We start from the raw sequence: 23,538 nt of genomic DNA, 5'->3' as shown, positions 1-23,538 counted from the left end.
GAACCAGTGCCTACTCGCCTCGCTCCCCAGCAAGCTCAGGGCTTAGAGTTCAGGTAATTAGGCCCTTGGCAATCTCACCTGAGCCCGCCAATAAAACAGACAAACACCTTCAGCTCCTGTTCAGGAGGAAGAGAGGAAACCAGGAGGGAGGAAGGGAAGGAGGAAAACTTTATTCTAAGGCTTGGCAACCGGAAGGGAGAATTCATTTACAAAGCAGCCACTCCAACATCCCACTCCTGCTCCACACCCAGGGTTGTCCCCTCCTGCCACAGAACCCTGGACTCCATCTGCCACCATCATCGAGGATGACAGGGGACATCTGTGCAGGCTGCAACCTGAACAGGCACTGGGTACTGAGGGCCTAACCTTGTAGGGCAGGCGTTCGCCAGCATGGTTCCTTCCAGCAGAGAAAAGAAGGCTCCCTCCCACTCCAGGAGCCACACCACCCCCAAAAAACGTCTGAAAGGCTGCTCCGGAGTGTTAGAGAGCAACTGAGTGACTTCTTTGAACCCTGCCTTGTGTCACCACCAGCTGTTGAGGGCTCAGCTCAGTTCATGTCTGGGCTCCTTCAGACCGGGGACCATTCCTTAACCATCCCTAGATTGGGACAGTGCCCAGGAGATACTAGGCACACAGATAGGAATTTCCTTTTCCCCCTAAATAATCAACATTATTAATACTTCTTGCATATGATCTCGCTGGTCTGTGATGGAGTTCCAAACCTGGCCTTTTTTATTACCTATATCATCTAAATTTTCTCCTGCCACACACGAGAGGGAAGGGCATATCTGTCACAAGGCAGGGTGGGGAAGAATAGTTTAACAACAATTGCAGTTTATTGGGTGCTTGCTTAAGGGACTGGCAAGTACTCTATGAGGATTATCTAATTTAATTCTTCCTAAGGGGTAGATACTGTTATTATCCCAATTTACAGACAAGGAAACTGAGGCTAAGAAAAAAAAATACAGACGTTTGCCCAAGGTAACAGTGAAGCTTTAATGAAGACTTTAATTGAATTGAAGGCTCCCGTTTTATGCAAAGAACTAGTAGAAAGGAGAGGGAAGGAATCGTGTCCCCAGACTCCTATGCAATCTTGCTAACGGGTAAGCAAGCCCTGGTGCACGTCGGCAAACCCTGCCCCATGCTCTTCTGCTTGGGAGCAACAAGTCCAGCGTGCCGAAAAGTGTCGGGAGAGGGGCCGTCTCCTCCAGTTGGGAGTGGCTGCACTCCACCGCCTCTGGGGCCCTGGAAGCTTAAGGATCCCAAATGCTTCCACTGCCTCTGCCTTTCCCAACGCAGGCCCCAATCGAACAGGATAAGGGCTTCTAGCTCCTCACTCTGCAGCCCCTCCTGGGGAGAGATCCTGACAGGTGGAAAGTGGGTGCATCACGGTGGGGTCCTCCGGAGTTGAGCTGGGCGGCCCGGAGGCCTCTCACTTCCTTCCCACCACCCCCGCAGGCTGAGCTCTGCCTCGCGCGGGGAGACTTGGGCACTGCAGCCTTCGGGCCTGCAGCTCGCCCAGGATCGCGGACCCTACAGCGTCTCCCGGCCCCAGGCAGGAACCCGTGGAGACCCTCCGCAGCCTCCGGGTGCACGCGCAGCAGGAAGCACCCTAGAGGGGCCAGGTCTGGGACTGGCAAGCCCGAAGCTCGCTGGTTGCCGCCACTCCCTGGCCCTCCCTACTGCCGAGCGCTACGGCCAGAGGCCAGAGCCGGTGGCTAATTTTTCACGCCCCCACCCCCACCCCCACCGCCTCCCTGGGTGACGCTACAGCCTGTGCGGTTCCTTTAAAGGCTGCGGGTTCCGTTCTTCTTTCCTTTTCCACTGGATGCCAAAATATGCAAATCTTGGGACCGGAATCTGCAGCCAAATCGAGAAGGAGAAGGGGCGCGGCCGGCGCGTCACCGGATCCGCTCCTTGTATGGCTCTTCCCGGCTTGGCCCGCCGCCCTGCGACCCTCCCTGCAGCCGCCTGGGCCCCTCCCGCACCTAGCCCGGCTCACACCGCCGCCCACGCCCCCCGACCGGCCGCGCGCCCCCCCCAAGGGAGGGAGCCGGGGGCGGGAGGCGCAGCCTGCCCTGATTCTGACCGGAGCGCGGGACCGCTGCAGCGCTCTCCCTCCCTGAGCCGCGCGGGCGGAGGACAGCCCGGGGGCGCTGTGGCTCCCTAGTATAGGAGTGGGGAGCCTGGCGGGAGAGGCGGAGGGGGTGGAGAGAGGGGGCTCGCGGGAGGCGGGAATCCCTCCTTTCCTAAGAACTGGAGAAGATGGGGGGAGGCCGGGCCCTCCCGTCCCCAGCCCTCCACTGAGTAGAGGGGAGGGGAGGGGAGCGAGGTTGTCATCCACCTCCACCACAACGTGCAGCTCAGGAGTTCCTCCCACACGTCCCCGGCCCGCGTGGCCCTCCCACGGCGTGAGGCCCGGGGATCCTCTCTTCTTCCTTGTCAACACTCCCACTCCCCCCGAGAAATGCACGTTCCCCCAACCCTGACTCCCCAGCAGGGGACGAGGGATTCACCGCGCCCACGCGGCCACCAAGGAGGGAATCCTCCCCCGCCAAGCCGATGTGATTTGGGGTCGCACCCCCATGCTCCCGCCCTCTCCTCCCCCTCGCCCGCGGGCCGGCTGCGCGCGCCCTGGGAGCAGGCCCCAGGGAGCACAGCAGCCGCCCCCGGGATCTGCTGCAGCTCCGGGAGGTGAAAGCGCTCCGGGTCGGCACACAGGCCGCCTTTGACTGCGGAGCGCCGGCAGGCAGCAATGGGGACAGCCCTGTGGAAGACGAGGGGGAGGGCAGAGACCAGGGGAGGCCGTCAGTGGCTCAGAGACTGTGGGTTCGGCGTCCTCCTTCTGGAACTCAGTGGCGGGCCCTTCGCAGGCAGCAGTAGACAGCGACTGTGCCCGGGCCTGCTGGGCCCTCCTGCCATCCTGTGGCCACAGAGGCTGCTTGGAACCGTTAGGGAATTTACTGGGGATTCAGTGCACGTGTTTATCTATCCCTTCAACTTCATTCTTTCCTCTTCACCACCAAAACCGCACATCCTCGACCCCACATGGATGGGGCTCTTGTCTTTGGCGCAACTGCTGGGGTGCTCCGAATCTCCTCGCCACTGCGCTCAGCCTGGAGTCAGCGCCGGGTCAGGGGCCCAGGGAGGGGCAGGGGCGGCGAATCAGAGTGAAGTTGGCACAAAAGTTCTTGGGATATTGGACCAAGGAATTCTGACACGTTGGAACACCCCCCCCCCAACCCTGCGCGCACCCCTCCTTCCCCCCACAAAGGGAAGCACTCCCTTTCTCTTAATCTCGGTTAGGATCCCGAACGCTGGAGCCGCTGAGGTAGCAGGGGCGCAACGCACGCCTTCCGGGTTCCCCAGCAGTTCCCGGGCTGCAAAGGGACTTCGCCAGATGTTTTCAACTCTCTTTCTAACTGCTGGGGTGTTGGAGACCACTTGCAAACAACCCCACCCCACCGCCCACCTCCCCCCAATGCGCTCTCCTAATGCAAACCTCAAATAAACACACACAATGAGTTACTGGTGTTTCGACTCCACGCTACGCGCTTTGCGCTTTGCATGCAGCTGTATCCTTCTTTCCTCTTTCCTCTCGCATTCTTCTTGTTTCTTCTCCCCTTCTCTCTCTTTTTTTCAAGAGCCGCGAGCGGTGCGGGCGCCGCACGTTGGCTGCGGCCCGCTTCCTGCTTTCTAATGTTCCATTGTGAGGAGCTTCCATTGTGACGTCGCGCCCCTTCGGCTGGGCTTTGTCTGTCCATATATGGGCAGCTACGTCACGGAGCTTTCCCGGGGCTCAGATAAATAGGCTGGTGGAGTTCCCTGGCTGGGAGCTTTTGGGCAGCAGTGAGCTTGCTAGGAAGCGGCGGGGCTGGTGGTGGTGGTAGCAGCGGCGGCAGCGGCGGCAGAGGCGGCGGCGGCGGCGGCGGCGGCGGCGGTGGCGGTGGCGGTGGCAGATCGGGGGGCGGGGGGGCGGCGGGCGCGTGTCTGTTTGTGAGATCAATACTGAGGCCGCGTCCGACCCCCTTGAGCCGAGATCCCCCCCAGCCCAGCCCCCACCCCACCCCCTGCACACGCCCCACCCCCCCCACGACCCAGCCTCATACCGCACCAGCTGAGGCACCCAAGAGGATTACCCCCTGGGGCCCTCTCCCGCCCCCCAAAAAAGAGAAGATCCCCTCTCCTGGCCCATCCCTTCCCTTCTTCCCTCCCCCCTCCCCCCGAACTTTCCCTCTCGCATGCTTTTCCCCTGCACCACGGATCGCCTCTCGGATGCCGCTTGCCTGGAAGCTGCGTTAGGAGCGAGCGGCGGCGGTGGCGGCGGTGGCGGCGGCGGCGGCAGCTCGGGAGTGCTATGACCGGCAAACTCGCCGAGAAGCTGCCGGTGACCATGAGCAGTTTGCTAAACCAACTGCCTGACAATCTGTACCCCGAGGAGATCCCCAGCGCGCTCAACCTCTTCTCCGGCAGCAGCGACTCGGTAGTCCATTACAATCAGATGGCTACAGGTAAGGGCGGCGGGGAGGCGGCGAGGCAGCGAGGAAGGAAGGGGAGAGGAAGAGGAGGAGGGGACGACCTGGTGATGGATGGATGGATGGATGGATGGATGGATGGATGGATGGATGGATGGATAAATGGATGGAGAGATGGGGGCGCGCTGGGAATTTTGCGGGGGGCGAGTTGCTTTTCCCACCCACTCCTCCCGCCCTCCTCGATCGAGAAGGCTAGGTTGGCGACGCCACGGTAGAGGCTTCGGTTCTCCCGGGTGGGGGCAGCCGCCGACCGGAGGGAGGTAGGTGCGAGCGGCTCTGGGGTTCTCCCTCACCACGCAGGGGGCCCGATCGCCGGGCTACGCGCAAGGCGTGGTGCTGTCGCCCCCTTCCCGGGAGGAGCCCGGCGTCTTTTTCACCCGCGCTCTCCCCCCTTACTCCCTCAGCCTCCCACCCGGGATGGAGCCATGTGCGGCGTGGAGTCCCCGCGGTGGGAGAGGTACTGCGACGCTGCCTTTCCGGGGCGTTCAGCAAAGCCGTGGGGGTGTGGGGACGGCGGGGAGAAGGAGGGGGCTCACCCGCGGGGCGAGGGCCTGCCACGGGGGACGATCCCGGGGCCGGGGAGCTGGGGAAGGGCGGCCTTTCCCGCCATGGAGACACCGGCCGGTTTTCCGCCGCTCTCCACCCTCCCTAGCTGGGGCTAGGATTTTCCTCTCCAGCAAGAACCTAAAGCTCCTTCATGCCCGAGGAGGCTGGGGCCGGGGTAGGTGAAGGCAGAGCTCCCTTTGAGGGCGACACCCTTCTACGCTCCGAGGACAAAGCGTCGGAGCGCTCTGGGTCGGCGACCCGGGAGCAGCGCGCGTGGGGGGCATCGCCGGGGAGGGAAAGGCGCGGCGTCCTGGAGCGGACAGGGCCAAGGGAAGAGGCCGAGTTGTGTGCGGTGGAGAGCGAGAGCCCAGCGCGCTCCGGGTCTGAAACTACCTGTAGCTGCAGCTACCTGCCCGCCCCACCTCGGGAAGAACAACAATGCTTCTCGCGCGCGCGCGCGTGTGTGTGTGGTACGTGAGTGTGTGCGCGGCTTGTGCGGTGTGTGTGCAGCAGCCACTCCACACCCCGATCCGTAGTATTTTGCTATATCCATGTTGCGCCCGGGAGCGCGGCACCGCCCGCTTTGCGCCGGGCTCAGCGTTCCTCTTACCCCATGCGCTACGCACTCCACCCGGCCGCACCCTCCGCACCTGGGCAAGGACCTGGGCTCCGCGGCCCGGAGCCGGCTCGGCTTCACTCACCCCTCCCCTCTCTCCCCCGCTCTCCGCAGAGAATGTAATGGACATCGGTCTGACCAACGAGAAGCCCAACCCGGAACTCTCTTACTCCGGCTCCTTCCAGCCAGCCCCCGGCAACAAGACCGTGACCTACTTGGGAAAGTTCGCCTTCGACTCCCCTTCCAACTGGTGCCAGGACAACATCATTAGCCTCATGAGCGCCGGCATCTTGGGGGTGCCCCCGGCTTCAGGGGCGCTCAGCACGCAGACGTCCACGGCCAGCATGGTGCAGCCACCGCAGGGTGACGTGGAGGCCATGTATCCGGCGCTACCCCCCTACTCCAACTGCGGCGACCTCTACTCAGAGCCCGTGTCTTTCCACGACCCCCAGGGCAATCCCGGGCTCGCCTATTCCCCCCAGGATTACCAATCGGCCAAGCCGGCGTTGGACAGCAATCTCTTCCCCATGATTCCTGACTACAACCTCTACCACCACCCCAACGACATGGGCTCCATTCCGGAGCACAAGCCTTTCCAGGGCATGGACCCCATCCGGGTCAACCCGCCCCCTATTACCCCTCTGGAGACCATCAAGGCATTCAAAGACAAGCAGATCCACCCGGGCTTTGGCAGCCTGCCCCAGCCGCCGCTCACCCTCAAGCCCATCCGGCCCCGCAAGTACCCCAACCGGCCTAGCAAGACACCGCTCCACGAACGGCCCCACGCGTGCCCGGCCGAGGGCTGCGACCGCCGTTTCAGCCGTTCGGACGAGCTGACCCGGCACCTGCGCATCCACACGGGCCACAAGCCCTTCCAGTGCCGGATCTGCATGCGGAGCTTCAGCCGCAGCGACCACCTCACCACTCACATCCGCACTCATACGGGCGAGAAGCCCTTTGCCTGCGAGTTCTGCGGGCGCAAGTTTGCGCGCAGCGACGAGCGCAAGCGCCACGCCAAGATCCACCTCAAGCAAAAGGAGAAGAAGGCGGAGAAGGGCGGTGCACCCTCTGCATCCTCGGCGCCCCCAGTGTCGCTGGCCCCCGTGGTCACCACCTGCGCCTGAGGATCGGGCCCCCAGATCCCCACTTTTCCCCTCCAGTGCCTCCCGGCTGCTAGCCTGAAAGCAGCGGGAAAGCCAGCCACGGAGGCGTAGGGGCCGCGCCCTGGCCTCTCCATGGACGTGCGGCCCCTTGCTCCCCTTCGATGCCCCCGGTTCCCAACCTTTCACGCCGGCCAGCGGTCAGGGGCCAGGGCTGGAGGCGCCTTCCCCTCGCGGTCCCCCACTTAGCCAAGGCGTGGGGGCGGAAAGGTGGCGTCTAGCCCGCTTTGTTCAGTTCGGATCGCCTTGATCCAGGGGCCGCCGGGCCGCGCCAAGGACCTGCAAGGGACTGAAGGCGGAGCCCATCCAACCCTCGCCCGACCCAAACACCTCATTGTTTCCCCCACGTCTCCCTCTATACCCCCTCGAAGATTCGAGAGGGGGAGGGGGTAAGGAGCGCACCAAAGCGCAGAGCTTGCTGCCCGCCGCACGCACGCGCGCCTGCGTGCGGGGATGCGCGCGAGTGTGTGCGTGCTCGCGTGTGTGTGTATGTGTGTGTGTGTGTGTGTGCGCGCGCGCGCGCAAGCGTGTGTGTTTAAGACTTGAGCTGAACTGGGCTGTGTTTACCCCAAACTCTTCCCCATCTCGGGTCCCCAAGCCACTGGGAGATGTCCCAGGCTGGGGGTCCGCACGTGGCTGGAGGAGGTGGTCTTCCATCCGCTCTGAAATCATGTTTCTTAGAGAAATGCCTCGGATGCCGCCGACGCGGTGCTGCTGCCGCCGCTTCGGGTTTGGCCCCTCAGAACCCCTCCTTTTCTGAGCGCTTCCCTCTTAGGCCTCAGGGCAGTTTGATCTGTGGGGAGAAAGAGCAGCCATCGCTGAGCCTGCCTTTTAAAATATATGTGTATTTCCTTAGCCCCACTCTAAGAAATCTATGTTCCTAAGTTTGCCCTCTGCCCTCCCCCTCCTTCCCCTTCTCCCCTGTAAACCTTCTTCCATCTCTTTCAAAATCTTTTCCCAGAAAGGCAGGCTTCAACCAGCCACTCCAGCTTTGTGTCTTCTCTCAATTACATAGCAATTTCTCCTTCCCACCATCATGGGGAAGCTGGCTCTGCTTTTGCCCTTTGTCATCACCAACACAACAGATAGAATTTAAATATAAGTATATGGTGTGTGTGTGTATGTATGTGTATGTATATGCATTCATGTGTATAAAGATACACATGCGTACGTATACATAACATACACACAATATGTATTCCTAGCAAAATAAAATCTCTAAGGTACTTGGTTATCCAGTGCAGTGCACCGGAATAAAGAGAATTTGTAGGCGTATACAGCTTTAAATGATTTATTTTTTATGAAAATGTTAACTGATGAGATTATATCTACATACGTGTGTTATGTGTGTGGATATAGATACACACATATCTGTACATATACGTGTGAGTGTACATACATACACATATATGTATGGATATGTGTGTATACACATATACACATCTCTGTCCAAAATTTCCTCAAAGATATGGGGATTTTTTCATGAATCCATGTTGATGAATGAGGTGTCTCCTTTCCATACCCAGTCTCACCTTCTCCCCACCCTACCTCACCTCTTCTCAGGCACCCCTCTTCCCCAGCTGTCCTGCCAGCCCTTCTCGCACAGGGTGGCTCCTTTGAAGTGGAGTAATAGGGAAGGTTGCTCTCTGCCACAGCTTCCAGCACGGTCTTGACTGAATGTACTGTTCCTGTTAGCGTTATTTCTCCTGTGGTCAGTAAGCTGCCCAGAGAGAAGGAACAAAGGTCTGGAGTTTACAGAATGTCTGTTTTCAAAGTCACTTTATGCGTTTCCCACTTTTTTTTTTTTTTAAGAAAAAGAAGTACCATTTTTGTTTTGTTTTGTTTTGATTTTTGGTGGTGGATAAATAATACTAAAAGGACTCTAGTGGAAAGGGGGGATATCGAAGAGCAGGGGGTTGTGAATTTCCAGGTACTCTTGGACTTTTTGTAGAAGGAGAGAGAAGAAGATGAAGTTTGCCAGGAGGGCCCATATTTTTTCAGCTGAAGGGTAAAATCTTTCTTTGCAGAGACAGTATTTTGCTGAATACTTTTTATAATGTGATGATTATTAAAAAAGCAAAAATTTTGGTCACTTCCAAGCTAGAAGGAGGAATCAGATACCCTTTAATATTTTTTCCTCGCTCCTTCTGGTATATGCATGTCACTGCATGATAATTGAGTTTTCCTTTGTTTTAATAAAACTGTTCTCAGACATTAAGCTAAACTAAGAGAAAAATAACTTTGTTGCCAAAAGGTTGTGCTATCCAGATTTTTTATATGTCTGCATGTTTAAAAAAAAAAGCAACAAAAGAAAATGCACTCTAACTTATGTGAACTGAGAGAAAAAAATCAGGTTTTAAACAGGAAAACCTATGGGGGATGATATTTTTTGAAAGACTTTTGTATAAAGTTGAGTACTTAGAAAAAAGACAAACCAGATGTAATATATTTTGTGGATGTTTTTATTTCTTGGATTTATAGTACCTTATACTAAGGTTAAAAAAATATGCTTGATATTGTGAAAAGGTGAAATTCTTCACCAACATTTCATTTGCTCCTTTGTCATATTGTAATGCCAATATAATATAGTTAATGAAAACAGCATTTTTAAAAACCGAAATATTGAAATGGTGTAATGTTGTACCATTTGCACTGTGAGCAAATGCTAATACAGTAAATATATTGTGTTTGCTGACAATCAGCCGGCCTATAAATCTCCTTATTTTATTTCTTGTTTTTATAGCATAAAGCTTTAGTTTGGCCTGTTTTTTGTCTTGGTTTGTTTTTGGCTGGTGGTTTGTTTGATAGGTTTTTATGCCTAATTTTGCCGTTCTTCCTCTGAAAACTCTCAAAGTGGAAATGTGGAACTTGGTTTTATTGGAAGTAGGTCAGAATTTTGTGCAAGGTTCTGGTGTTTCAAATAGTTTTGAGTGTTTACTGTGGTACCAGGAGAATAGAATTCCCCTCCAACCTTCTGTAAGCCTCACACTGCCAGAGGGATTAGGCGAACAGGTTAGGTAAACTCATGGGGATCAGGGCTGGTGACTGGGAATCTTCTAGAACCTTCTTTCCAGCTTCCAATGGGTATTTGGGGGTAGAAGGGAGGAGATCTCCTGGTTTATGAACAATTTCTCTAGAGACAGTCTTAGGGAATGCCAGAACAGGACCCTGGAGGGCCTGTCAGCCACACTGAGTAGTTCTCTTGCCAAAGCTTTCGAAGCCTGAAAAACAGGTGGAGACTTGACCGAGGTTCTTCAGGGTTGGCAAGATGACCAGAGAGATTGGCAGCTCTTCTGTGGTCAGATAACTGGAAAAAATCAGGTTTTAAACTTCTATAATTTTAATCCCGCTTGGATGGGATTCCTCCAGGCCTCACTATTTGGAGCCGCCTGGTAAAGGTGAACCTCGCTGAAAACCAGCTCCTATGAATGACCCAGGGATCCAATGCCTTGAAAGGAAGAAGGGACATTTGGGATTTGGAGAACACACAGGGAATGTTTGCATAGCCTCAAACTGCCATACCTTATGATTTCTACCTCCCATAAAAGCAATGCTTCTCCTATCCTCCAAGCTGTCTTCCCTAGAACATTCCTCCTCCTTAACTTAATTTGCCAGCCCTAGAGCTGTCTCCATTTCTCTTGAGGAAAATGTATCCTCCACTTCCTTCTTGTGTCTGCATCTGCATTTTGCACCCCTCACCTTGTTCCCCATAGTCATTAGAAGCCTTTATCCCTTGAGGCTTGTTCTAGAGCTGTCTTTGGAAAAGTCAGTCTTTGCTCTCCCTCCCCTTCTTCCTGCCTGCCCTCTAAAAAAAAAAAAAAAAAAAAAAAAAACTCACCTGGGTTCCTCTGCAGTGCATTTCACATATGATCTGCTTCACCCAGGTTTAGGGGCTTGGTATATAATGCTGCGCTATACCCCACCAGATTGTATAAATGCCCCACCAGATTGTGACTGGAGTCTGTGTCTCAGACCCTGAGGTGCCGACCAGGTCAGCCACAAAGCAACAAAAATGTCGTGTCCCTGCTCAGAAATTGCTCTTCGGCACCCCCAAGGCAGGCCTATCACAGAGGAAAATATGAGTGGTATTTCTGGTTGGCCATAGGTACCAAGAAGTTGAGGCCAGACCTGGGTGGAGGAGGTAGGCTGTGGCCCTAGAAAAGAATGTTTTTCAAGTGAGAGATGAAGAAGGAGAATGCAGTATGGAATCTTAAATTTTCCCACCCACACAATTTTAGGTCATCGGCTGCCATCTTGAGTTCCCTTCTCTTACCTCATGAAACTTTTAAAATTTCAGACTGTGGCTTCAACAGCCTCATAGAAGTATCCTTCCTTTTTAACAAAGGGAATCCAAGATGGTGGAAAGGTCCCAACATTGAGCATATAATCCATCTCTTTGCTAAACTAGATGTTTCCTTTCAGATTTCTATGTATTTCTCAAGTGAGTAGTATGGGAGGAAGATACTGTCCCTGACTGTCTTCATAGTCAGCATCCAGCCCCACCTGCACCTTCTCCAACCAAACCAGGCCTTCGGTGTTAGACTTTCATCAACAGTGTATTATGCCGCATGATTAATAAACTCACTATCCATTGGTGGATATTACTCAACCCAACCTGGTTCAACCACTGGGTCACTTGGCAATATGGCAGTCCGCCGGGCTGGCACCAACCCTGTGTGATGTAATCACTGATTCACACTTTGTAGCTAGATAAGACTGTCTCAGATAGCATCACACCAGCTACCCAACCCGCCTGGGTTTTGTAAATATGGGGAGAGGAGACTCAACCCTGAAACTCAGGGATGAAGTAGGGAGAAGGTGGAGGGAAGGCCTAGATGGGGCTATCATGGGAAGGAATCAGTAGAGGCTTTGCAATGAACAGGCCCTGTGCCCTAGGGCAAAATCAGGCATCAAAGTAGGGAAGGGGTAGAGGCATAGCTCCTTCCAAGAACCCCTGGGGTGTTTGGGGATGAATGAAAGGATGCCCCCCACCCCACACACATACACACACCTTGGGAGTGGTGTACTGAAAGTGATGACTCTTTGCAAAGTTGTACTTGGTGAAATGGGGTTGAGTATAAACGAGCTACTTGGAGAGAACATGGGGCAAGGCATGGCATATGTTTTTGTGTGGTTGTGTGGTGGAACTGGTAGTGGTGAGTGTGTAAGTATGTATTCACAAGCATGTCAAAAAGAATAGCAAGGTGGATTCTGGTGAATGAAGGTAATAGCTCATGGCCAGTTGTTATTGATCTCCTGTTGCTAATCCATAATTTGCTTGTCATAGATGAGGGGGTTGTGAGCTGCCTTCTCCTGGCCCTGATTGGCTTCCCTGGCGTTCTGGAACAATAAGCCTGGGGAAAGCAGGAGGCCTCTGTGTGTCCCAAGAGCTAGAAATCATACTGGCAAAATCTTAAGGACAAAGGGAAATAACTGACTGTCTAAAAGGTGCCATGGGGTTTTAAAAATAGGTCATAGTCCCAGATCTATCCCAAGGGGTTCTTTTCGGAATAACCATTCTTTGTGCAGAGAGGAGAGGGTTCTCCAGAGGAAGTGGAAGAAGGCCCTTGATCAGAGCAGTCCGTGGGTCAGCCCCATGGACCACAGAGTCTTACTCACCAGTCAGACATCTGCAGAGGCCAGGAGAGCCCCTGGCCCTGGAGCCTTCTCCCAGCACGTCAGCTCTTGAGGTGTCACCATTATTTTGGCTTGAATGTTTCCATCAACTCCATCTCTAATATTTTGTAAAATTGGTCATTTTCACAGCCCCATGTGAGAATAGGAGTAGGCCAGGGTGGGAGGTAGTGTCATGAAGCTTTCCCCAATTTGCAATAAAGCCTCTGACGTGCCCATGCCCAGGCAGGATAGGACCAGGCCCTGACTGTTCCTGCTCCGGAAGAGTCCCCATCCCCATCACAGCTGGTTCATCTCTAGCCTGGAATTGGGGCAGTTCCTGCCACCACCTCTCCTGGCTACCACCAGCCTCTGACCCCAGGCTGGAAACACTATTTCTTCCCCTCTAGCAAACACACAGATGCCTAGAAGGATGTTTTCTGAGCAATTTTACCAGGGAGCTAATGCAAACAGAACATGGCTACAGAGCTGCAAACAAGAAGAATGTCAACAAAAATGTTCTAACTTCTAGGCTGGGTGGGAGCCAGACTGTGATTCCATACAGCTTCTTTCACACTGCCTACCTGCTTCCAGGTCTTGCCTCCTCCAGGGAGGCCCCCAGTGCATCTCTCAGGACATGTGTGGCTTCTCTGGTTTACTGAGACCCTGCTCTGCTCCCAGGATCCCTGGATGAGGAAGGTCCTTCCTCTAGGCCTCAGAAATGCCTTCCCGGGCCCCCAGGCAACCTGTGCTGCTCCTATCAACCCTTCCTTCACCCCATTCCTGGGGAACTCTGGGGTTCCACACCCTCCAATCCTATCCTTGCTCCGATGGTGCCCCGGAGCCTTCTCATGCTGCTTGGAGCACGATGGCTGTCCTTTGGGTCAGCCCTTCCCACCAGGCCTGCACAGGGCCTGCAGCCTTCTCTACTTGGGCCTTTTGTTGTGGCATCATGACCCAACCAGAAACAGACTGCTCAATCATAGACTTGTTGTTTGGGATTCCCTTTTGGGTCACGCACTGAGTTCCTAGCTAGAGTCTCAGGAATGCCTCCAGCTGTCAGCTCCCTGGAGGAATAGAGATGTCTGTCACCCTTGAGTCCGGGCACACCCCAAGCCCTCTTCAGGGGAACCTACCCTTGTCTGTGGGCCTGTATTCTCTGAAATGGCTCACCCCAGAGGTGACCATTCACTCACCTAGAATCCATCAGTACCCTGTTCTCACCAAAGAGAGAGAGGTTAGTGGCCACAACAGAACTGAGCCTTTGAGCCCTTTGGTATCTTTTCCACAACAGGCTGCAAGAGCTCTCACACTTTTTTTTCCTTAGCGTCACCCCTCCACGTTGTCCAGATGCCTGACAGTCTTCCATTCCTCCCCGTTCCTTTCTCTGCACTGCTTAGGAAGGTCAGGTTGGTCCAGCAGGAGGGACAGAAGAAAACTTCCAGTACCTATGGAACCCCAGGGTGCTAATGAAAGCCTTCTTTTGGGTACTTGTTACTTACTTAGGTTTCAGTCCTAAAAATGAAGAGGCAGTTTGATAACCTGGCAGCTACTCTGGTTTTTCTCCTGGGGCCCTTAACCCACTTTGGGACCATCGCCTCCCTCCTACATCTGAATCTCAACTCTGCCACTTTCTGGCAGTGTGACTCTCAGCAACTTCTTAGTCCATCTGACCCATTATTTCCTCTTGTCTTATCATTGCTGTTGCGGAGTTTAAATGAGATACTGTGTATGGTGCCTGGTTCATGGTGGGTGCTCCATCAATGTTATCTTCCCTGTCCCTTACCCCTGTCCCCATCCTCCAAACACAGTGGCAAGAAAACAGGCTCTGTCTCCACTGGGGATCAGTACATCAATTCAAACAGCCAGGGGACCTAGTGGTCCCTGCCACCACTCCCAGCCCCTAACATCCACTGCATATCTGTGTTCTGAAAATAGATCCTCTCCACCCTACCCCCCAATCCACTAGAGACAACATAAGTCCTTTCCCCTCTTGGCCACAGCCAAAGTTCATTGTTGTAATTTCCTGGCCTAATTCCTGACCCCTCCTCAGGTCCTTTTGTCCCATCTCTCTTGCTGAGATGGGTGGATGGGACACCTTCCTGATCCAGTATCATCTGCAAAGTTAATTAATGTGTCATCGGGCTGTTGCCTGCTTCCTGATCCTTATCATGGATTTAAATAAAACGCAGCAGCCCCAGTTCTGCCCCGTCCATCTCTTTCCCTTCATCTTAGTCATCAGTCCTTGACCTCAGCCTTCTGGCTAGCTCTTAGCTTCCAGCTGCAGGGCTGGTGGCCCTGCTTCTGCCCAGGCCTGGTCTGGGGGCAGAGGTGGCATGCAGGGATTTAATGGAATGCAGGGCTTTAATTCTGCGAGAGAATCATGGACATCAGGCCCTTACCTCAAGGTCCCACTTCCTTCAGGGATTCCCCCTACCTTTTAGTCATAAGGGACCTTAAGATGCCATTTAGTCCAACATGCTCTTTTTCGGATAAGGAAACAGAGGCCTAAAGAGGTTCGTGACTTGTCCAGGCTCATACATCTAGGAAGGGCAGAGCTGAGAATGCAGGTCCTGACAATCAGTGGAAGGTCCCACAGAAAGATTAATTGCTTTATTTATTTATTTAAATGTGTGTCAAGGGCCTGCCATGTGCAACACATTCTTCTAGGCACCGAGGTTATAGCAGTGAACAAAAAGGCCTGCATTGTCACAGCTTACTTTCTCCAGGGCAGAAACAGATAAAAAACAAACAAGCAAATATGTGTTGTGTCCGATTGTGATGTGTGTTATGGAGAAAAATACAGCAGAGGAAGGAGAACGGCTAGCATTGGGAGAAGGGGATTACAATCACATACGAGTGATCTGGGATGGCTTCACAGGGAGAGGTCTTTCAGCACAGGCCCAGGAAGTGACAGGATGGACCACGTGGCCATCTGAGGAAGAGCTGTCTGGGTGCAAAGGTCCTTAGGAGATCATGGTATTCTTGGAAGTTCGAGGAATAACATGGAGGCGGAGTGGCTGGAAAGGAAGGGAGGTGACAATAGGAGATGAAGTCGGAGAGACAGTATGGGACCAGGTCACAGGAGCGCTTTGAAGGAAATGAACGTGTCCAAAAGAAGCAAACAAATGCTGAAGGCTAATAGTGAGGGAAAGGCCCCACGACCCCTGAGCAGAGCCCCGACCTGTACTAACTGGACTGCCAGGCCAGCCCTGGGCTGCAGGTACCATGTCCTTTCAGCCCTCAATGCCCCCATTCCTCTGCTTGGCTCTGTCATCCCCTGACTGCAGTCTCCTTAGTCTTTCTTTCACATCTGAGATGTCAAAGACCACCAATGATTCCTAAACTCCAGCCTGGCCAAGGAGAGACAGATGTGCCTCCTTCAAGAACCACAACCGAGAGCCTTCTCTCTTCCTGTTGACATTTGCCTTCATGCCAAGTTCCTAATGAGATGAATGACTCTTCCTGCTGCCCAGCCTAGGAGTGGGAATCTCCCTTGGCCTCATCTCTCAGAAATCACTCCTGCAAAGGTAGCTCCCTCTTTTGTCTGTGGCTAGATTGACCATGTTCCCTCCCTTGGCAAAAAGCTGGTGGATGGTCAGGTTCTTCCAATATGGTCACATTCTCACCCCTATCCTGGGCCCTGAGCAGGCAAGATGGCACCACAAAAATCACTTGATCCTCAATACCGCTTGCCACATCCTCTCTATTTCCCTGGATTCTGGCAAATCTCTGTCTAGTAACATCATTTCTATAGCCTAGTCTAGGCAGTTTCATGCCTGAGAAAAAAACATTTCTCTCTCCCTCTCCCCACCTTTTTTGGTCTTCCATTTCATGCCTCCCAAAAGTTCCCCTCAGTTCTTGGCTTTCCTTTGCAACTTGGCATCATCCAGAGCTTCTTCACATTTCATTCATTCATCCATGAATTTAGCAAAACTACTAAGCCAGGTACAGTGTTCAGCATGGGGGTGGGGTGGTCACACAGTCCAAAGATGAACAACACACAGTCCTTGAAGATCTTACGCTCTGTCGGGGAAGCAGACACATAAACAGATGATTTCAATACACTGGGACTGGTGTCATGATAATGGTTCACTCTGATAGGAAGGCACCTAAATCAGAGTTTGAGAGTAAGTGGGAAGGATGGGGTGGGGTAGGGAAACTTCCTGGAGGATCTCAGTCTTCTTTCAGGTCCCACATCAATAACAAAACCACTAAGCTGCTGAGGACTTCCTACGCGCCAAGTGCTATGCTAAAGGCTGGACATGTATTATCCCGTTGGACTCTAGGTAGAGTAGAACTACCCCAGGGTGCTCACCAGGTAGCCTGTGGGGCTGTTCACTCTTTGTCCTTTTCCTGGAGGAGGAAGAGAAAATCCCAGTGGCCCACAGGCCCCAGGAAACAACAGAGCAGCTTGGCATCTCTGGAGTATGCCCAGCTGGCTTAGTGGAAGTTGTCCAACCCAGATGACATGTCCCTGTGTTACATTCTGGTTGCTTCTCCTTGCTACAGAGCAGAGTTTTCTGGGGTTTGGGGAGGGATACAGGGAGCCTCCATCTTTGGATTCTTTTGGTACAGGTAAAACATCCCTCCAGGTGACCTCCACCTACTGTGGCTAGGTAGACGCCAGCTCCTCAGCACAGGAGCTGAGGTGGTAAGCTGTGAGGAAACCCACCAGACGTGCTCTTCTTCCTGAGGTGCTTAGAGTCAGGTTCCCCAGTTCCAAGCATGGTCAACCTCCACCTTCCCCTCTCTCAGCCCATCCACCTGATTCTCCTTTGCTGTTGGTTGAAGAGCTCAGACAAAAGACCAAGGCTGTGGCTCCAGTTCCAGCACTGCCTCTCTCTGTGCATTAGACCCTAAGTGAATTTTTTAACTTGGCTGAGCCTCTATTTTCCCATCTGTACAGTGGGGATAATACCCTTCTCCACAGAGTTGTTGAGAGGATCCACTGGAATGTAAATTATGAAAAAGAGCTGTCCTTTCCAAAAAGCCAAAAGAAGACTGTTGGAGGAGGAAGTGGGTGATGTTCTTCTCCTTCGACAGGTGAATATACTATGGGGAGATGTTTCTCGGTGGAGCTGGAAGCCCGGCCTGAACTCAGTCACTATTCTTATTAGATCAGGTGAGAAGACCACACAGGATTCAGATGGCTCCGAGGTGACAAGTTCAGGAATAATCTTAGCTTCACTGTTAGAAACTGTATTTTCTGGGTCTTAAGCCATGGAAATCTCCATCCAATGAGGATGTAGATCATTGAACAGATGTACACCCTCTGCACTGCACTGCATCAGGCGTCAGGAGACCTGGCTTCTAGTCCTGGCTCTAACACGAGGACAAAGCTCTATAACATCTGCAAAGTCACAGCCCTTCTCTGGCTCTTGAAGTCCCTGTTAGAAAATCAAGCGGTCCCACTAGAGAATCCATATGATATCTTCAGCCCTAAAGTGCAGAAGTCCCAAGACTGTCACTCTGTGCAAGACCCACCCCCATCTCACAGCTGGGGACTGAGCCAGGGCTCAGCAATGCTGGCATAAGACTCAAATGCAAAGATCCTGCTTCCCATTGCCTCAAAGCACCAGCTCTCTGTCTCCATCCTCCCAAAAGCCTCCAAGGTGCCATTGGCTTCCTGGGACTCTGAGTCTGCCGGCCTCTTTCCCTGATTCCAGTTTCTTCTGGCCTGAGCCAATGGGGCAATGTTCTGTGACTGCATTTGCATCTTGGATTGTGTTTTTAAACACATTTTCTCTCATATTCCCCTGAAAAATATATAGAAACTGATATACAATGCAATCCTCTGGTTTGGGGTCCCATTCAACCCAATGCCAGAAATGCTTCGCAGTGGTTTGTAGTACTCGGATCACTTCCTCTCCATGGACTGGAAAACCCCAGGGGGTGGTGGGCTCCTGAATGTAGCTCCTGCCCTAGTGAGGGAGCAGCAGGGGCCCCAGAAGGCTCAGAATCTCTGTCTTTGGGGCCCTCCTGAGAATTCCTACTGCTGGGAGTCCCCCATTTTGGGATTTCAGCCTTAAATCTACCATCTGAGCCACTGCTCTACCTGGTGGGTTTTCCTCCCAGATCACCACCACAGGTCCCTCCGTCATCTCAGGAAAGGAGCCAGTGGTCCTAGAAGCTCATCCCTCTTTTCATCCACAAAGCCCAAGTGTGCCCCACCCCATCCTCCTCCCAAACTCTGCCCGGAACCAGCAGCCCCTCCCTGCCAGCACGCCCTTTTGCCCTTATCTCCAGCATCACCCATTTATTCCAATCCTCACCCCACTGGAGCGTCTGCTGGGTTACCCAACCTCCCCTAGGTCAAGCCTGTGTTGGATGAGTTGAGTCATTACCTCCATCTCCTCCCAACCCTCCCAGGTCTCAGGAATTGGGCTGGTTTGGCAGGCTGGGAGGGAAGCCTCCAACCCTTCCATGGAGGCAGCCCTCTGGGACCAGGATTTTCCTGGTATTGAGCCTAACTTTGTCTTTCCCAGAACACCCTTGTCACCAACTAGACCACCCAATCACCCACCTGAGTTTGCTCACTGCCCATCTCCCCACACCAGCTCCTTCTGTGACCAGTCATGGAAACTTGGACACAGCAATGAAGCTCTCTGGCCCTCAGATGACACATATGCGAAATGGGGGATAATGATACCTCTCCCGCCCCAGGGGAGGACACGGAGCTGCTACTAGCCCATGGTCCTCCTCCACCTCCCCTAGGTTGTTCATGTCAGCTTCCTCTCTCTCCCTTACTCTTAGAACACCTCATCTGCAGGCACTTAGGATTCGTAGTCTCTGTGCCACTGGCTCTGTCCTTGGCTCCTACCTCTCTCCCACCCACATCCTCCCACCCTTGGGGTCTTGGCAAATGTGACAGCCACCAAACAGGAACTGCAGACAAAGCCCCTAGAAGTTCAGGCCACCGCTTCCTTCACTACTGCACCCCACACCGTCCAGGGAAACCCAGAGGTTAGACAGCAAGGTCCAGATTCCCTCTGGGGACAAGAAGCCAGGCTCTGTCCTTGGTTCACACAACATTCTGGAGCTGGCAGGGCCCTGGACAATCCTTTGTGTACAGCCCGGACTCTGCGGCTCCCATCTTTGTGCACGCCCTGCACACACATGCAGGCAGCAGCCCTACTCAATTCTCCCACGAGCACACGCTCTCCTGCTCTCCCTCCCCCTTCTCTATTTCTCTCTCTGAGCTGTGCTCCCAGAACACACCCTCCCAGCCCACCAATCCTACACACGCCACTGCGCTTTACAAGCATCAGCTCAAGAATCTCCCAGTTCCCCACTTGCTCCCTCCACTCCATCTCTCCAACTCCTCCACCCACAAAGGGTGGGCCCTGTCTGCCCACAAAACTAAGATGTCTCAGCTTCTCCAGGCCTGCCTTTGCGGGAAGAGTCTTTGCTGGCTTCCTGCAGCCCCTCTTCTCCCTTTCCCTACAGGCAAAAGCTGCCCAAGGCCCCCACAGACCGGGCAGCCCCTCCCCAGCATCTGGTGAGAGGACAAGAAGAAGGAAGAACTGTGGGTTCTTTTCCCTGAGACTCCTAGATTTTGTACCAAAATGCAGGGTGTGCTCCTGTTTGCATTTTTTTTTTGTTTCCTTTCTGAAAATAACCATGAAACTATCATTTCCTCCCACTGCCTTTTCCCTATCTTATTTGGATTAGCAGAGTTGCTGCAAGAGGTGGTTTGGAGCCACTGACAGCCTCCTTTCCTGACTTGGGTCCAGGGAACCCATAGGTGGCTTTGGAGCGGGCACTGCCAGATGGGTGCTGGGTCCTCTGGGGTGGCAAGAAGGAGTGCAGGCACTGGGCACCATAGGGTCACTGTGACCTCCTCAATTAGAGACCCCTGGGAAACCAGGTTTGAGCCTGCCTTGTGCCCACATTGGTAAATATCGGGAACAACCTCAGGCCTGGCTTTCTTTCTGTAGCTTTTCTGGAATGGAGGGCAGCAGCTCAGCCCCCTCCCTTGGCTGACAGGTGGGGAAGATGCAATAGATACAGGCTCTCCATGTGGGAAGGGGGCCAATACAGAAGAACTGGTGCTTATACAAGAAGAAAAATGGGGTGCATGGTGAGAGGGGGTGCCTCTCTTCTCCCTTTGTTTGTATCCAATGCCTCCTCCCACACAGCTGTTCCAGGCCTTCATGCTGCTCACTGAGAAGCAACCTCAAAAGGATCCAGCTTCAGGGTTGGGGGCAGTCAGAGAGACTCCCAAAGAAGCCTGCCTCTTATGCCACCCAAGGGCCTACAGGGCACAGCCCACCAAACCCCACCACTTGCTTGAGAAACTGAGCTTCCCTGTAATCCCAGCATTTGGGAGTCCGAGCGGGGAGGATCGCTTGAGGCCAGGAGGTCGACGCTGCCGTAAGCTATGATCACACCACTGCACTCTAGCCTGGGCAAAGAGCAAGACTCTGTCTCAAAGAGATAAAAAGAAAAACAAAAGAAAGAAAGAAAGAAATGAAGAGGGTAGCAACCCAGGCCTCCCTGCCCTGAGGATGGTTCTTTCATGAGGCCCCCCGCCACAGGCCTTCAACCTCTGAAGCCCACCGCTGCCTGACTTGTTTCTGGTTGAAGAAGACCCCAGGGGAGGGCCCCTCTGCTGGTGCTGCCATCCCTGGGGCCTGGCCGGTTGCAGTTCCATGAAAAGCAAAGGATGGCTGAGGCTGGAAAAGGGGACCACGGACTAAAGTTGCTTGGCCTGACCTTCCTGGCAGAGGGTGTTGGTGCCCCCGGGAGCCTTCCTGCCCTTGTTTGGCCTCTCTTCCCTCCTGCTGTGTGCCTTCTTTGGGGATTCCTTCCTGATCAGTCCACAGGGACAGCAGGCCAGGGCTGGAGGGTGGCAGCCGGCCTGGCCTCAGTGGCACCACTGTCTCCTCCTATCCATCAGTGAGGCCTTCTCCACATGCCCCTGATGCTGGTTACTGCCTTTTCACTGTGACCAGATTTGGCATGTGCCCCATCTAATTTCTCTAGGCCAGGCTGCTGCAGCAGAACCTCATCCCTTTCTTTGAGGGTCTTGGCTTGCCCCAAAGGTGCTGGCCTTGGCATGAAATCCTCCCCCAGCCCCCCGTAGTCCTTCCTGACACATCCACACTATGCATCCCTTGGTTCTGCCTCTTCCTCCCCAGCAGGACCCTTCTCCTCCCACAGGCTGAGCTCCTGGGCTATTTGGGGCACTGCCGGCCTTGTGGTGTAATCAGTGCCCGGGGATAATTGCCACCTGCCCTGCCGGTGTCTGGGGGCTGTCTCCACCACAGCAGCAGGGGGTGGACGCTGGGTAGCCAGGCCTGCAGCAAGGTCAGGCTGGGGCAGTCCTGCCCTCTCCCCAGGCCTGCTGCTCACGCGTGGGACTTGCAAGGATTCCCTAGGAAAGCCATGCGTTCCTAAAAGCTATGCTCACCTGGGACACTCTGTGGCTTCAGCTGGGGGTGGATGGCTATCCCAGCCAGGGGACAAAAGTCCTGAGGCTACTCTATGCACCCACACACAGCCCAAACCCTGTTCTTCCATACTACCTTCCGAGGTCAGGGGATACCCCCTGGCTGCTGACCTATGGACAGAGCAACAGCCAAATCAAGAGGGACTTGGATTTGACCTTCAGTCCACCAGGACTCATCCTCCTCCTTCAGGGAGGCAGCAAGGGCTAATGACTGTGAAAGTGAGTCTACTATAAATGCTAGCTTCCTCCCTTTTTGCTACATTCTTTTCTGCTCCAAGGCAGCCTGGGTTTAGACAGCTGGGTTTAAATGCCTGTCCTTCTCACTTAGCCAACTCTGTGACCTTGGGCAATTAGTTCAGCCTCGGTTTCCTCATCTGTGAAAAGGAGATGATCAGAGGAGCTGCCTCACCAAGTTACTGCAGAATACATGATCTAATACATTAAAATGCTTCACCCAGTGCCAACGAGACTCTACAATGGTGGGTATTATTATTGGGAACTGCAAAGGGCAGAGAACGGGGGTTGGGAGCATCCATACACCAGCTCTAGGATGCCCAGGAAAGCAAAGTGGGGCTGAGGGGACAAACCACAGGCAACCCCAGGACTGGACACTCTCTATGGCAGCTAAGATCCTGGAGGCTGGGGGTGGGGCATCTCACAGACCTTCTCCATCTAGGAGTACCCACTCCCACTCTTTTGACCTCATTTCCTGTAAGGTGGTACCATAAAAGCTTTTTGAGGCCAGAGCACACCAAATACCTGTGACTACTTTATTTTCCAAAGAGAAAGTCAGCAGCAGCAACATCCAGATGAAATACTCTGATCTTGAGAGATGCAGAAATCGAATTATGTTTCTGTCTCTTCCTTTCCTGTTATAGTAAAAAGGTTATTTGTCCTAATGCTTGAAGTTCTTTACACAAATATTCATGGCCCTGTCACTTGAAAGGCCATTCAGATAAATAAATCTCTGCTTTCCAGAGTGAAGCATTTTGGGGTGGGTGGTGAATGGGCTGAAGGGCTGGGCCAAAAGACCAGGACTGACAAGGTCAGCCTGCCCCCAAAGCAACCAGGCAACCCAGCACCATTTTCTCCCTGCTTCAGTGCCTTCCCCAGCAGGGCCCAGAGCTCCCACTTCTGACACCTTGCACCAACAGGCTAGACTGGAACCTCAGCTCTCTAGCCCCACCAGCACCAAGATGGGAGCAAAGAGGGCTGCACTGGGTAGGAACATCAGCCAAAAGTACTAGATACTGCCCCATGGAGATGGAGAAGAAGGGAGAAGGCCAAAGGGTGGGGAGTGGGGCATGAGCACCAACCTCACCTGCCAGGAATGTCTCAATCCCAGGTAGAGCCATGAGGGCCCCAGCTCAAGGCAGCAGCCTTAGCCATACCACAGCCTGGCATGAGCTCCACATCACAGACATCCTGAGCCCCAGCTCAGGAGCTGTGTCTTCAGTGACTTCCTCTGACTTCTCCTTCTGGGTGTGCCCTGGAGCTACCTGGAGGAACAGGCCATCCAGACCCAACTCAGAATCTCAGGAGCCTTGGACTCAGTGGTCCTACTGCCAGTTCTCTCCAGTGGGCACCTCCTATTGTGGGTCTGGGGCCGTCTTA

General features: G+C 53.7%; 1 protein-coding gene across 4 annotated transcripts; it reads left to right on the top strand.

The window, feature by feature from the left end:
• The first annotated feature begins 3,526 nt into the window (after nucleotides 1-3,526).
• EGR3 (early growth response 3) lies at nucleotides 3,527-21,077 on the top strand. Of its 4 annotated transcripts, none has more exons than XR_008527816.2 (3): nucleotides 3,951-4,511; nucleotides 5,812-7,246; nucleotides 11,280-21,077. XR_008527816.2 is itself a non-coding variant. In XM_024251495.3 (3 exons), the coding sequence occupies exons 2-3, from the start codon at nucleotides 4,953-4,955 to the stop codon at nucleotides 6,819-6,821; spliced, it is 1,050 nt and encodes a 349-aa protein (XP_024107263.2). In that variant the 5' UTR covers nucleotides 4,393-4,511; nucleotides 4,940-4,952; the 3' UTR covers nucleotides 6,822-9,624. The 4 variants fall into 4 exon arrangements, 3 of the variants coding, with proteins under 3 accessions (XP_003777266.3, XP_063582653.1, XP_024107263.2); XM_024251495.3 differs by lacking the exon at nucleotides 11,280-21,077 and adding an exon at nucleotides 4,940-4,992 and having other exon boundaries at nucleotides 4,393-4,511; nucleotides 5,812-9,624; XM_003777218.5 differs by lacking the exon at nucleotides 11,280-21,077 and having other exon boundaries at nucleotides 3,527-4,511; nucleotides 5,812-9,624.
• Nucleotides 21,078-23,538: the final 2,461 nt, after the last annotated feature.

The sequence above is a fragment of the Pongo abelii genome, chromosome 7 (assembly GCF_028885655.2).
Source record: "Pongo abelii isolate AG06213 chromosome 7, NHGRI_mPonAbe1-v2.0_pri, whole genome shotgun sequence".
Classification (NCBI taxonomy): domain Eukaryota; kingdom Metazoa; phylum Chordata; class Mammalia; order Primates; family Hominidae; genus Pongo; species Pongo abelii.
The sequence above is the reverse complement of the archived record's forward strand: the minus strand, read 5'-3'. Positions and strand labels throughout refer to the sequence as shown.

Bases quoted from the DNA above. Each gene is read 5' to 3' on its own strand.
- EGR3 (XM_003777218.5), top strand. From the start codon at position 4,358: ATGACCGGCAAACTCGCCGAGAAGCTGCCGGTGACCATGAGCAGTTTG. The intron at 4,512-5,811 runs GTAAGGGCGGCG...CGCTCTCCGCAG, and splicing joins TTACAATCAGATGGCTACAG to AGAATGTAATGGACATCGGT.